At 28.2% G+C, this 16,485-nt stretch overlaps 1 protein-coding gene across 1 annotated transcript in view; it reads left to right on the top strand.

The window, feature by feature from the left end:
• LOC107440653 (E3 ubiquitin-protein ligase MYCBP2) overlaps positions 1-15,772 on the top strand; it is a 194,178-nt gene extending 178,406 nt beyond the window's left edge. Inside the window, exons 74-78 of the mRNA XM_087158274.1 lie at positions 1,254-1,361; positions 6,511-6,720; positions 7,698-7,805; positions 9,136-9,301; positions 15,529-15,772. Of these exons, the coding sequence (XP_087014400.1) occupies positions 1,254-1,361; positions 6,511-6,720; positions 7,698-7,805; positions 9,136-9,301; positions 15,529-15,644 (708 nt within the window). The 3' untranslated portion in view covers positions 15,645-15,772. The remainder of the gene's footprint in view (positions 1-1,253; positions 1,362-6,510; positions 6,721-7,697; positions 7,806-9,135; positions 9,302-15,528) is intronic.
• The last annotated feature ends 713 nt before the right edge of the window (positions 15,773-16,485 follow it).

The raw sequence follows: 16,485 nt of genomic DNA, 5'->3' as shown, positions 1-16,485 counted from the left end.
ACTAGAAAAAATGTGTGAGGGGGCTACAAGCAAGGGGAAGAAAGTATTTTCTTTTATTAACATTTTGATTCTTTCAGTATTTTGTCTAGAAGGGTACTCTATGAGGAGAGTGAAGCATTCTAAAAGAAAAGAATAGAGTGTGGACTAGGGGGATACTGCACATGCTTTGTAAAAAGAGTGGTACCTCTGTAGTGGTTCCAAACTCACCCCTTTTATTACACGACATTATTTGAATAACATGAAATACAAAAATGACTGAAAAAGAATACGTAGTAACGAAAATGTGTTAACTTTTATTTTTTATTACTCTTCGCCTTGTGTACAAAAAAAAAATTTGTAATCTTTAGCTGATGTGCAATCCTCAACATCAGATATGGAAACACTTCCCGATTCTCCGATCATTTTTCCTGAATTTATGTTATTCCGATTTTTATGAAATTATGTTATTCCGGTTTTTAAACCTGCCTAACCAGCCATTCCAGCGCATAAAAGTAGTCTCATCAAATTGCTTAGAAAATTCATCGGTTTTGACTTCCAAGCATTGATCCAGATACAGGAAGATAGCGGTTTCTTTGAGTGCTGAACCTATTCAATAAAGAAGCAAACAAGGAAAATTCACATTGCTACATTCCACCCTGTAGATGGTTTTAAAAATCGGTATATCTATTTATTTTGAGGTAGAAATTTCGAAATTATTACAAAAATGAAGAAAATAAATCAGTCTGAGGCATAGTTCAATCTGGAAGTTCATAATAACTTCCACTCTTTTTTTGGTTCACTATAATTGGTCCACAAAAAATAACTTTATATGTGTGTGGCAAGGAACAGGAGCGACATTTCTTTCACTATAAACCGTGTTCATTATAGCGGGGTTTGACTGTATTTTGATTTTAAATTATTTTTAATACATATGATAGTTTATCCCAGCATTGTTGAAATTATGTTTTTTTCTTTCTGGAAGCAAAAATTGTCAAAATATTTTTAAAATGTACAATTTTTATTCCTAAAAATATTTTGAAAAATTTATTGTAACAAAATTATTGTAACAAATTTTTGATTGTGACTTCTTTTTTGGCGTGTTATAATTTTATTCAAAAGAAGGAGGGGAGGGAAATATTATGCTTTGAGAATTTTTGAACCCTGCGCAGGGTTAGAACAAGAAACCGTTCAATAGTATGCTTCTTATATTTTTCTTTTGTTTATAAAAAAAAAATTCATCAAATGCATTAATGAGTGTCTATTATACATTGCAGCTGACCTGTGGTCATGTATTTCATCTTCACTGTTGCCGAGCAGTGCTGATCAAGAAATGGTCTGGTCCACGTATCACATTTCGCTTTTCCTTGTGTCCTATTTGTCAGGTTAGTGTTTATACATGGTGCGTAGTGTTTTTAAAAGTGTTAAAATGTGCTTATTTTCGATTTTCATCTTTTAAAAGCCCTTAGATGTTTTTAAAAAGTGCTTAATTTTTCCCTTTTTGAAAAAAAGATTTTTTTTCTTTACCATGTCGAATTTCGACATATATTATGCAAAAACGTGCTTTTCACATTATTCTATTCAACATTTTCACAATCCATTTTGGTGTACCGTCGGTCCATAGCGTATGAAAGCGCCAATTATTTTACAGGTTTGCTGAGCTGGGTTCGGTGCTATTATTGCACTCTCATGTTTAACTCTGCTGCATTTTCTAAGATATTCTCGATTTCAAGCTTCATTTTACACCTTGTGAAATCGAACCGAAAAATCTCTTGGTCATTTTATAGTGGCTAATATAACCAATAAAAGAGCTCTTTGTCAAAAACTAGTTATTTTATCATGATCATGTAAAGTCTTTGAAAATTATTTTGCATTTTGTTAATATATAAAGTGCTTAAGAGGTGCTTATTTTTTGTTGAAAGATTTGGCTGCGCACCCTGTTATAATAATGGAAGTTTGCAATTGTGTGATGCCAAAACATTGACGTCGTCAGCTAAAATTTATTGGGGGGGGGGACCATCTTATACCACCATTATATTTTTGTATATAAATATATATATGTATTTATATGTATTTATATGTAAAAATTATGAAAAGTAGTAATTTTTTTCTGCGTATGTGAAATATAAAAAAAAGATACTTTCATTTCTTATATATTACACAGTTCTCAGTGAATTTTTTAAAGCAAGCATATTTCCATTAATTTTAAATTTCTCTAAAAATTTTGTTTAATTTTATTGAATATTTTTAAAGTTATAGCAAAAAAAAATTAAATTTCTTATAAAAATGTCAATATCTCTATAAATATTTAGTCTATTACAAAATTTTGTTCAATTATTGCATGTAATAACTAAAGTAATTGTTAGAAGTTAAAAACATGTTGCTATATTTTTTGGCATAGGACGTTTAAAAACACTATTTTCTATTTGTAACTTATTGATGGTACCTTTAACTTTTTAAAAAGCTTTAAACTTCATTGATAAGTATGAGAAATCACATGAGCTAAAGACTTTAAAAATTATAAATTGATTCTTTAAGTATTTCTTTAGAAATATGAAAAAAATTAAGAGTATATTTCAAATTAATTAAATTAAAGGTATATATTAGAATTAGTAATTAGAAGTATATATTAGAAGTAATTATTTTGTCCACCCCATGTGTATAACACAATAAGGATAAAAAAGAATGAAAGAAAAGACAGTTTAATGAAGAAAATAATAATAAGTTTTATTTACTCTGCAAATACATAGAACCCATAAAACAATTTAAAGATACAAAGCAGACATGGAAATAAAGAGAAGAAAAATTATTAATGAATAAAAAAATGTCCATGTCTTCATTCTATTTATTAATTCCTTTATTCACTTTCCTAATATTCATTTTTTTGTGCAAAATAACACGGCTATATGGTCTATTTTTCTATAAAAAAAATATATTGGATTATTAGTTAAAGGAATAGAAAAAATAGAAGTTTTATTATGTAAATCTCTTTTAAGATCAATTTTAACATATGCTTGTGAAATCTGGACCCCATCTTGTACGGATGAGGCTATGTTGTATACCTTTGAGAGAAAGGGTCTTGAGAAGTATTTTTAGAAGAATTTTAAAAAAATGGTGTGTGGCTTAGAGCTTTATCACTCATATAATGAACCCGACATCATTAACTTTATTAAACGACAAAGAATAAAATGGGCAGGCAAGGTTACCAGAATGGACAAAGACCGTACCACAAAAAGAGTTTTCAATGTCAGACCAATCGACACACAAAAAAGAGGCAGGCCGAATTCGAGATTCATACATGGCCTAGAAAAGGACCTTTTGGTCTTAAAAACTGAAAATCACCAGCAGGAAAAAGGTAAGCCTGGAATAAACTTAGGGCCAAGGCTCACCCTGGGCTGTCAAGCCATTGATGATGATGATTAGTTAAAGGAAGTGATAGTAATATTTCCCTAAGTTAAGAGTGTTTAAAAATTTTCTTTTCAGAAATATTTTTAAAATTTTTTAGGTTCTTGTGGACTACTCAACTTAGTATTTCATTTGAGAGAGAGAATCAACGATTTTTTCCATTGTTAAAACAAATTTTTAGTTAAAATGTTCTCTGAATTAAAATAATCTGCTGAAATAAATTCTTAGCCATTTCATGCACATTCTGTCTAGGTTTTTTTCTTTTTTTGAGAGGTACCTATTTTTTGAAAATTTAAAATCATGATAAAAAAATCAAATGCAATCAAAAACAATGAAATGCAATAAACAATCAAAAACAAAAACATGGTAAAGTAAGATAATATTTTCAAAAATTATCACTACAAATAAAAATTATTTATGACAGTTAATTTTCTAAGCATTTTTCCCCATATAAAAAATATAATTTTGTTATTGTAAAATTGTTGGCTTAAAATTGCATCCAATTTTAAAATTCCATAAAAATTATTGTCCATAGTTAAATTTCAACTTGAGTTTAATAAAAACATGCATTGAACAGTACTAGTACTAAAAGTTATTTTCATTATGAGAACATTTTTGACTAGGTCATACAGAAAAGAGTTTCACAGAGAAAAAAAAATTTCATAAAAAATAAGTCTGTTAGAATAAATAAATTTACAATAGTGTTGAAGATAATATGCGAATGTTTAGACTAATGTTCGAATTTCGACTTCCTGTAAAATTTATTGTAGGGAGAGCCTCATTGTTTCAATTTAAAAAAATCTCTTTTTGATATGGCGTAAGCAACCAGTTAGGCTTACCACATTATACTATCTGACCAAACATGTGCTACCTCTTCGTGAAAGACAGCTGGCAAAAAAGCTATTCTTTTCCATAGATTGCAACGAGAATGGGGTTTGCATACGAACTTGATTTTGCAAAAGTATTTTGTGAAACTACAGGTTTTCCTAAAATTGAATTTGTGAAGGCACCGCTGAAAGGTAGTGAATTTATCCTGGACAGACCCTTGACATTTCACATATTATTTAGGTTTTAAACCTAAATTATTAGCCGTTTGCAACATAATGTTATAAAAGCGTTTAACATATAAAATCCAAACTACGTTACCTTTAATATTAACCGCTAAATTTTTAAAGATTTACAGTTTAAATCTCTATCAATATAAAATTCAACCCTTGTTAGCTAATATTAGCAAGATCTTCAATTAAGAATTTCAGATTTATAAGTTTTAAATTTTTCAGCAAAAATCAGAAATAAATCAACTCCAATATCTTGATTTTTTTGCATTTTTTACTGTAATCCGTACACCACAGAGATTTAAAAAGAATTGCTGTGTTAGGAGTTCTGGAATTAGTTAGCACGATGCAGAGCTGTATAAATGTCGAAAGACTCCAATATTGATAAATATCTTTATCTTTTTCTTGATGCAAGACAAAGGTAAACAGAAAAAAAATACTTCTAAAGAAAAATTATTTCCTAACAAAAGCATTAAATACATATTTACGAAAAATTTAAACAACTCGATATATTTCGTCCCATAATTATTACTTTTGTATCTGGATAAAACAATTACAAACTAAATACAAAAGTACATAAAAATATTCTTTAGTTGTAAATAATACTCTAGGTATGCTGCTGAAACCTGAGGAGGCATTGTATTTTTTGGGGAGGGAAATATCTTTTATTTAAAATTTCAATTCTTACGACCGATTTCATTAAAATTTTGTATTTTATCAATACTACTTTCAGATTATTTTTTAAAAAATTGTACGTCTTACATTTCTAAATTTTTTGATTGTCGTCGAATAAAATAAAATAATGCAACAAATAACTATTTGAAATTATTTTGTTTGCAAAAATGAATAAAGGAACTTTGATTGTATGCAAAAAAAAATTTTGATTCCCTTCAAAATATGGGAAAATACCCAAAAAATAAACCCGCAGTGGACTGATCGTTAAGACACGGCTCCCAGCAGATTTTCGATTGTCGTCGAATAAAATAAAATAATGCAACAAATAACTATTTGAAATTATTTTGTTTGCAAAAATGAATAAAGGAACTTTGATTGTATGCAAAAAAAATTTTTGATTCCCTTCAAAATATGGGAAAATACCCAAAAAATAAACCCGCAGATCGTTAAGATACGGCTCCCAGCAGATCACCGAAATCGAGCATCACTGGTTGCGGTCAGTGTGCGGGTGGGTGACCACTTGGTTCAGTCTGCGTAGGGACCGAGGGTGTGCGGTATTGGTCCTCGTTAAACTGTGCTACTGTAAAGTGCTGGACTTCGCGTGCAGGTCGTGGGGCTACAGAAGCGGGGGTGCCATCTCCTCTTCAGAGAATCAAAATTGTGATGTCTTCGGATCATCCTCAGGGATGTTTCCCAGACCGTCACCAATAGCCCATTGTGCAGCTCTAGTGCGACGTAAATGAACAACAACAACCATATTGTGATTACCCCTTATATTTTGATGAATCCGTTTAATGCTGATTTGAGAGAAAGTGGCAGTAACAATTATATATTTTTTCTAAACGCTTATTTTGTTATTTTTCGATGCAGTTAGTTTTTTTTTTTCCCTTCGAGGTGTATTTCCTTTTTATAAATACAGGGTTGCCACTCCACAGGGAAAACCTGGAAAATACAGGGAATTCAAAAATCACTTGCAACAGGGAATTTTGTTTTCGATTTCAGCCTCTTTAAAAAGGGTGTCCACTCAAAGTGCAACATATCTTGTGTTTAAGGATAATATTTCAGTTATACTAAACTATTTTGTTTACTTATAGCATTATTAAGTATATTTGGCTGTTTCTTATTTCTTCAAGTTTTTTCTGCAATTCTAACTAGTATAGTTAGCCCATAAAAGAGCACAGTGTGTTTTTCCTTTTTATATATTGTGTAAAATATGTATATGGAATTTATTTTCCAGATTTGAGTGGCAACCGGGAAATATATGTACTTGTTTTAAATAATGAATATTTTATGTTATGAATTTATTTACGTAAAAGAAAAAAAATATTAATTTTATTGGAAATAAAACAGAAATCTTCAAACCAAATATTCGAGAATAATGAATGAACTGTTGTTGTAGGTACCAATGGATCACAATGTTTTGAAGGACTTACTAGATCCGGCAAGGAGCCTCTTTGATGATGTCAAGAGAAAAGCACTCATGAGATTAGAATATGAAGGTCTCCATAAAGCAGAAGCTATCACAACACCTGGTGCTAGATTCTATAATGATCCTGCAAGTTTCGCTATGGACAGATATGCTTACTATGTCTGCTTCAAGTGCAAGAAGGTAATTTTGACAAGTTTCTTCTAGGGTGGAAAAAATATCAAAAATTTAAACAAAACAGTTCATAATTGCCATGTTCATGGTTGCCAACTCTACTGGATTTTGCCAGTTTCTCCTGGTTTAATTAAAATTCTCCTGGTTTTTGTACATTTTAGAAAACTCCATAAAATTGAGTAAGTTTCCTAAAAAAATTTCCTATTGAAATAGAATTTTTGTACAGATTGTTGCTTACTTGAATATTTAAATAAGTATTTCTGATACATAATGGAGCGGAACTCATTTATAAAATCTTGTTATAAAATGTTCAGTTTATTTTTATTCAGTACTCTTTAAATTTATTTAAAAAATCTTTTAACTATCTTTGATTAATTAAATGCCTATCATTTGTAAAATATATTTTGTAAAATCTGCTGGATTTTTTCCTATGTAAATTGTTTAAATAATTGAATTAATTTCTATCTTATTTAATATTATAAAAGGATTGAACATAGTTTGCTTTATAAATTATTAACTGAAAAAATAGTCCCTCTACAACAAAGTTTCCTAACATCAAATTTCTTCCTATAATGAAATTTTTAAATAGAATGTTAAATTAGAATGTTCTCTATATAACAAGGAATAGAATGTTCTCTTTATAACAACTAAGTTGCCTCCCAATAAAAAAAAATTTTACGCTTTCAATTTTTGGAAATTTTTTGATGTTTATTATTTTTATTTGTGCCATTTTAAAAGAAAGTTACATTTTATGCTTGGAATTTCTGTGTAACCAATTCGCTTTCCTGTTTCCAAATGCCTGTTTTTACCCCTCAAAACTTCTTGTGATATTTAACAACGTTTTTGCTTTGCCCTCGCTTTAATATTAATTTTAAACCCTAAAGTGTGCTCTTTTTTCTCAAAAAAAAAATATTAAGGGAGGTTTTTATGAAACGTCCTGCATATTAATGGAGTCATTATCTTATTTGTTCATTTAATTATTGCAGGCATACTATGGTGGAGAAGCCAGATGTGATGCCGAAGCGGGTGCCGGGGATGATTATGATCCAACAGAGCTTGTCTGCGGAGGTTGTTCTGATGTCTCAAGAGCACAGGTCTGATTTTTTTCTTTAACTGCATTGCATTGTTTTTATTTCAGTTTATAGCCTACGTTGACCCATTTTTAGATTGATGCTTAATTCCATAGCCTTGTAATTTTAAACTCAATCCTGAAAGCAGGGTAACTCTTGGATTAAGTATTAAGACAAACTAGCCTTCACGGAATTCTTCTTGATGCAATCAGCTGGCATTGGTGTCACACGCAGCTACGAAAACCTGATGGCGATGGGATTCTGACCAATGATCCCTCTACCACTCTGGATATTTTGAAATGACCAGAAATTGCTGGGACTTGAACCTGTGGCACCTACTTGGGAAGCATACACCCTATCCCCCAAAGCTCATGTTGCGCTGTTTTAACAAATTTTGAGTAATATACTCAAATTTGAAAAGAGAACGAAACAATGGAATGGATGATTAGAAAAAACATGCAGTTTTAAAGGGAATGTTATGTTGTTTCTAATCGTTCATTTAATTTTGTTTCAAAAATTTATTTATTATCTATTGCTTAGATATGAAACATAACTAGTCGTCTACTTATTTTTTATTCAATCTCAATACAGTATGTAAAGGTATTTGAGAAAATTTCAACTTGATGGAAGTATTCATTGTTTAAAAAAAGGAATTAGTCAAAAAGCAGGAAACTTCTTAAAGAAAAACGAATTTTATTTATTTCTAGATAAAATGTTAAAACACATTAAAAACTAAGTTAAAAAAGTATCATGGTTAGTTGAAAACATATTTGGGAATTTCACATGCAGAGAATTTTTCTAAAATTATACTATTATATTCCCAGAAAAAATCCAGATATTTCAATAACTGTGATCCGGAAATCCCATCACATTTATGTATAAGCATTCTTGCATATTTTATTTAGAAATATTAGAACTAGAATTTATTCTTAATATCTTTTTCATTTGTAAATAATTTTTCTGGTATAATAATAAATGTGATTAGAGATTAAAAACTAAACTGATACATAATTATTAATATAAATTATGCTGCATATGATTTATTTAGAGTTTCATGTTGTGAAAATATCAATGATTTGAATTTATAAAGACATAAATTTTTTGAAATGCGTTATTAATGATTTTACTCAAGAAATTTTGAGTTTGGCTCAAAATCACCCCTGTATTCCTCACAATCCCTCTTATTTAAAATAGAAGCTCCCTTCATTTGTAAAATCAAGAATTGATATTGTATTTTGAAGGGCCTCAATAAGGAATGTGGTTTCCGTATTGATATATTACCTTGTCTTAGAAATACTGTGTCTTAAAACAAACAATATTTGAAAATTGTAGAAGAATAATCATTTCTTTTTAGATGTGTCCCAAGCATGGTACTGACTTCCTGGAATATAAGTGTCGATACTGTTGTTCCGTTGCTGTATTCTTTTGTTTTGGCACTACTCACTTTTGCAATGCTTGCCATGATGATTTCCAACGAGTGACAAATATTCCTAAAACAGAACTTCCACATTGTCCTGCAGGTAATTTATTTGCTTGTCTTTTTTACTCAGATATTTTAAGAGTAAATAGATGTCTTCTATTGTCTGAGACAAAAATTAAATTTTCCACAACAGGGTGACTAAACAAGGTTTCTTCTAACTATCTTATAAAATAGTAACTTTTTTTCACTATTTTTAAGTCACTTATCTCACTTTTTATTTTCGTTTCACAATTTCCCCCTCTTTACAATTAAAAGAAAGATTTCCCTCCTTCATTCAGCCACCTACCTGAGCAAGTAAAGAAAGGTGATGAAAAATAGATACCTCTTGAAATGCACTGTATCGAGAGATAATTTCATCTTTTCTTATTTGCTGTGGAGAATGAAATTTTGTGTATGAATTGGATTTTCTTTTTCTGTAGGGTTTTAAGATACATATAAAGCTCTCAATAGAATTAATTCAATTTTGCATCATAAAAAATTAATCATCGTAAAAATTAGGCACTCTTAAAAGTCTTATTTTTCTCCAAAAGAAAAAGCATAAATAAAATGTTCCTTTTTATATTATGTTTTTTTCCCCTTTTAAAAAAAAAACTTTTTTTTTAAATAAGATATTATTATGTCATGCAAATTTTAGTAATATCTTTTTGATGTTTGAATGTCCAATGTTTTTTTAAAATTATTTTTGGTGTCGGTTGTTATTTAGAAAAAAGCCCTTTCTTTGTGGCTTTATCAAATTGTGCTGTTTTTTATACATTATTCTGCTAGCACTCTTTAATGCGCTCAAATCACGGCGATTCCATCAAAAATCCATGTCATTTATCAACAGTTTTTCCATCCATTTCAACAAACAGCCAACAGTGTGTATACTTTATAGCTTTTCCCCTCAGAAACTAGTCAACGGCTATGAATGTTTGTCCTAGTCTTAAGCCTGCAATTAATAGCTACATTCTCCCTCTGGTGTTCATGTGTGTAAATTTAGCCAAAAGAGAAAAATAATTAACCCAGTCTAAATAACAGTTCCTTAAACCATTAACTCTTTCGCTACCGGAACGCCCGAAACGCCTCGTAAGCTTGACTACCGAAAACGCCCGAAGTGCCCGTGAAACGAGTTAGAGATTCTTCCCCCTTTTCGAAAAATAACACACAATGGGGGAGGTGTGGCAGTAATCGCCCTTGAAGGTAATTTACAAAAAGGGAAGAAAGCAGAGGGATTTTTCAACAAAAGTTTGCTTTATATCATTCTGCTTTTGTAAAGTTGTTTTCTCTTGTTATATATATATATATATATATATATATATATATATATATATATATATATATATATATATATATATATATATATATATATATATATATATATATATATATATATATATATATATATATATATATATATTATATATATATATATATATATATATTATATATATATATATATATATTATATATATATATATATATATATATATATATATATATATATATATATATATATATATATATATATATATTATATATATATATATATATATATTATATATATATATATATATATATATTATATATATATATATATATATATATATATATTATATATATATATATATATATATTATATATATATATATATATATATTATATATATATATATATATTATATATATATATATATATATATTATATATATATATATATATATATATATATATATATATATATATAATATATATATATATATATATATATATATATATATATATATATATATATATATATATATATATATATATATTAACCAAAAAATTGTCTTTTCGCTGTAAAGGTCCTTCGACCGAAAAAATTTCGAAAATAATTTTCAAACTTTGAATTAAATTAATTTTCAATGATGAGACTGGATGAGTCTGATTTTAATGAATCAGGGGATGAAGATGAATTCGAAGATCTAACACCAACTGAAACTACTATTGCCCCTAACGACTGAACTTTTTCTGATAATACTTCTCGAGTAATGGTGATAAAGTGTTTTTTTAAAAGCATTAAATTATTTAGTTATTGTGTCTTTAAAAATATATCAATTGTTCACGATAATAAACAGCTCGAAATTTGCAGCGTTTTCAGAAAAAAGAAATGACAGTAATTTAAAAATATATTATTCTACAAGACTGAAAGATTACTAAATACAATTAATTATAAATCTATTTTTAAATATAAAATAAATAATTAAAAGACTGAAAGATTACTAAATACAATTAATTATAAATCTATTTTTAAATATAAAATAAATAATTAAACATTATTTTTTTAGAATTAGAGCGTAGGCTTTGATGTCTTACAAAATAGTTTTTATTTTTATAACAGTAGGATCCAAGAGAAAAAACTGCTTTGATGGGTACCAAAACTATTATTTGAAATTTATTCTGCATTTGTAGTTCGACAACTGTAAATCATTCACGTTGTCTTGCTGTTTTATGAATGCTTCGCTATTTTCACCTTTTCAATGCTTGTTATTACGTAGGTATTGCACTTGAAGCTGCAACGACCCATTTTTTTTTTTAATTGTTAACACCTGATCTAAAAACACGAATTTTACTAGTGGAGAATGTGTTGGTGTCAAAACTCTTAAAATAGTTAAATCTCTATGAATTTATTCATTTTCAATTTTACACCTTATCTTCATACAAAAGGGTTTCTTCACAGGAGGATTATCTGTAGTTAACTCTAATTTCTCATAAACGCATTTTTTCCTTCATAATGAATGTTCTACATTCAGCTGTCAGACCACCCAGATATGTTACAATTTACTCATTCATTTCTGTAGAAGATAAGCGTTATCAGCATAGCTTCTAAAGGCTATTGTTAAATGAAAATTAACATGTCATATAGTAGGTTTTCTCCATTTTTACCTGAAGTTGGGACTGATATCTTTGTCACCAAAATTATGGTGTGGTAGTGTAAGAAATTTCTTTGATATTCCGCTTTCCTTTCAAAGAAATTTCTTGTCACCACACCCATATATACTGCACCATATGTATATAAACAGATGCCGATTTCCAACTGTTCAGTAAAATGCAGAACAATTTAGTCCCATACTCAAAAAGAAATAATTACAAGTGAAACGTGACAGAAAGATAAATCTTAGACAAGAAGGCAGTGTTGAAATAGGAAGTAATTGTGTTCCCTAGCATACGTAAAGAATAGCTGTCTGGCTGATTAACGATGGGGTCGGAGGTTAAAAAATTATGCATTAAATATAGTAGTTAAATATAGATTATTAAATATAGTCATTAAAAATTTTAAAAATGAAATTAAGAAAAATTAATAGTTAGTAAATAAAAATTTAGACATTGTATGTGTATATATATTTGCTAAGCTTTGAAGATATTGTTATATAGTTGTACATTTATTTTGTTTGCTTTCAATCCACTTTTTCAATTTATGATAATTTTTCAATTATTAGATTCTTATTAAATTGCACATAAACTTACTTTTACTATAGCATTTATTTATAGAAATTCAAAAGCAGTTTTATTGTTTTTATTATGAATATAATTTTTTTAGATCAATTTAGTTAAATACACATATTTATGCATTTTATTTTTAATGACAATATTTTAAAAATTCTTGAGAAAAATTATCAAATACTCGTATGAAGAGGACACGTGGAAAAATTACAGCAATAATTTATGTTTCAAAAACGAAGAAATGGATGCTTCAAAATATTTTTATATAAATTATGGAAAGACATATACAAAATTTGGCATCTATTTCGAGTCATTTACTTTCAAATAATTAAAAATTAGTTAAACAATTTAGATTATTTACAAGAACCTTATAACAAATAATTTTATTAATTATTATACTTCTTCATTTTCAAACTTAAAAATTTTTTCCGATGCACCGAGTTGAAATTCACATAAAAATATAGTTTCTAGATAAGATAATTTATTTGAAAAAAATTGAACTTTTCGATTTTTTAAAATGATATAGAAATATTGTACTTAAAATATTATTGTTCCAATAGTTCTTCAGCATTTTTTTAATTTTTATGCACAAGTTTACAAACTCTTTTATGGTGCAGCGTTTGAAGGAATATTATTTACAAATGAAAACTACATTGAAATGAATTTAATGCTGGCTAAAGGGAAAAATATTTTTTATACCTTGAGGAGGATTTAATAGTTTCTGGGGATAATATTTTTAATGGTTTCAGAGCCTTGTTAAATAATAAGAAAAGTTTCTCTTATTTCATATTATAAATTGATATAAAATAAGACACATATTTAGGTTGAATAATATTTTAGTACTATCACCAAATCAATTTCTTCTTAATGACTGATGTTAATTTTAAATGTTGGTTTCTCAGAAATTTAAAATTCATTTTTCAATCATTTAAGTTATTGAATTATATTAGTTTTTGTTATACAAGAAGAAAAAAAGGATTTTATTTGTGCGAGAATATTATTATCAATTTAAATGTTTTATTTAGATTTTGTATAACTGGATTACATGGAATTACATACTTATGCTTCAATATAAATAATAAAATTAAAAAAAAAATGAAAACCAAAAACAAATGCAAGCATTTATTAATATTTTATAAATCTCGTTACGTTAGCGATATTCTTGCTTCAAATTATGTCTTTCTTCCCTTTGAACTCCTATTTTGGGGATATTTCCACAGGTGAATAAAGAGATGATCAGTCATTCTGTCAATGCAGAGTAAAACTGGGGGTAGGAAATTTTTGCTACTTGTTTCCCTACTTCGGGCGTTTGCGGTATTCTGGGCATGTTGTGGTTTGGAGGGCTCGGTATTTAAAGAGTTAAGAGGTCACTATACCAGGGGAAAAACTTTTCAACTCAAATTCTCTTTCACCACCATAAGTAATTTAAAGTATAAAAAAAGTAAGTTCAGACAAACGTAGAGTAAGGCCATGACATTAGAATTGAAAAGATATTTTCAAAATATTAAAATGAAAATAAATTATTAAAAGATAACTTGGGATCATGCAATGGAAAAGCTCTCTTCCAATAATTTGTTTACATTTTGATATTTTCAATTTTTTTCCAGCTTTCTCTAGTTTTGCCTGATCTCACTTTTTCTATACTTAAAATTTTTAATTAATTATTGAGATAAAACAGAATTTGCAATAAAAAGTTTTCGCCGTCCTTTTAATATAATGCTTCTTAGTAAATAAAATCTTATTCAGGTTTATGTTTATTTTCGTTGTACAAACCTGACCTAACTGCAAATATGGAGAAATAATTTTTCTCACCCATTATCATTAATGTGAAGGCGAAAAATCGGTTCTGTTCAATAAAACAAGTGACATTGGGTAAGTATAGGGTATCTGCCCACCTGGAAAGTCATAAGAAATCATGGAAAGTCATGAATTTCGGCATTGAACAAAATTTGTCATGATTTTAACTATTTTTTAAAAAAAATCTTGGAAAGTCATGGATTTAAGTCATCGAAAAAATCTAATTTTTAAAATGGAATCTACCCCCCCCCCTCCTAATTTTGTGGTGTTCCAAGTATCTGAATTTGTAACAAAATCCTCACTCAGTCATATTTTATTAAAATATAAAATGTTTTTATGATGTTTTTTAAAAATTATGGTGTTCTTACAAAAAATGAAAGAAAAAACATTTCTAGAGCGAATAACTTCTGTGATTTCAGAATTTTTTTAATTTATTTATTTTATCAATTTAAAATCCTAGCTGAAGCAAGCCAGTCATCGGCGATTTTTTTTTTATTCCAATAAGGAATACTTCTTTCCCTTCCGATGAACAAGAAAAGTATCTTTAGAATATAATTCTGCAGAGAAGAGAGGAAGAAAAAATTTTTTGCTTTTGTATTTTTTTCAGCTATGTTGTAGCTTCAACTCTTTCTTTACGTCGTTTTTTAAATTTAAAATCTATAAATATGAAGATGCAGAGTATAACAGTTTTTGGTTATACCTATCATTTTAATGAATGTTATTATAATGCTTTTTTAAATTTATTGTTGTGTTTTTGTCAGAGAAAATGGTAACTTCGCTAAGTCATGAATTTGAAAAGCTTAAAATGTACCAGATACCCTGCAGGCAAGACTTGTACGAGATTTCATCTTGAAAAAGGTTCTTAAATAAAAAAATTTCCACCATCCTTTCATGTGTATTTTAAACGTAATAATCCCCCAAACATGTATTACTATTTTGTATATATTTAAAATCAATGTTTTATCGAAGAATTAATGGTAATCTTTTCTTCTTTTTTTTCCCCATTCAGGCCCTAAAGCTAAACAGCTTGAAGGTGAAGAATGTCCTCTTCATGTCAAGCATCCACCCACAGGTGAAGAGTTTGCTCTCGGATGCGGAGTCTGCCGCAATGCTCACACATTTTGAAAGAGATACTGGACGTGTATAATATGCTTTTCAAGTGCCACATTTTCCGGATGTACATTACAAATTTTGTATATAATCTGTAAATTATGATCCTTATAAGCTCATAATAAATTATTACGTAATATCAACTTTGCTGTTCTGTCTTTGCAACGCAACATTATTCCCTGTGGAAGAATTTTTTGGGGTGCTTTCCGCAACAAATCTTACTAATAACAAATATACATGTTACTAAATTTAAAGTAATGAAAACGTTCTATATTTACAAAGAAAAGCCTATTTGGATGTAATAAAATTGTATGTATTTCTTTTAAAATTAATATGTAATATTTTATAAGAGGTTAATTGAGGTTGTCTCACACTAATTATTTCCTTTTTTGCATTTCATAGATCATCACATAAAAAAATAATTAAAAATCGTAAAATCAGTGGAAGAAAACCAAAAATTTTATTTCTCAAAAAAGGTTAAAAAAAATCAAGTATTTCTTCCCCTCTGATGCACATGAGGTATCTCTTGAGTATAATTGTGGAGGAAAAAAAATCTTTCAAACATTTCTGCAGAAAAGAAATTTTTTGCTTCAATATTCTTTATTTTTAATTCTTCTCAAATAAGAATCAAAAAATTAAGAACATTTCTTTCCCTCTGATGCGCGAAAAAGGCTTCTTTTAAATATAATTTTGGAGAAGAAAAAAATTTTTGAAGCCCCGAAAACCAAATTTTTTTAGTTTTTAAAGGGAAATTCTTTCTGCAAGAACTCTGTAACGTTCTGCGACAACGTCGTCATGATTCTGCCATGGGGTCATTATTAAGAAAGTAATTATTAGATATCAATTTGAGGGGAAT

The sequence above is a fragment of the Parasteatoda tepidariorum genome, chromosome 2 (genome assembly GCF_982258835.1).
Source record: "Parasteatoda tepidariorum strain Cologne lab strain chromosome 2, Ptep-v5.0, whole genome shotgun sequence".
Classification (NCBI taxonomy): domain Eukaryota; kingdom Metazoa; phylum Arthropoda; class Arachnida; order Araneae; family Theridiidae; genus Parasteatoda; species Parasteatoda tepidariorum.
This window is presented reverse-complemented; position numbering and strand designations above follow the sequence as displayed.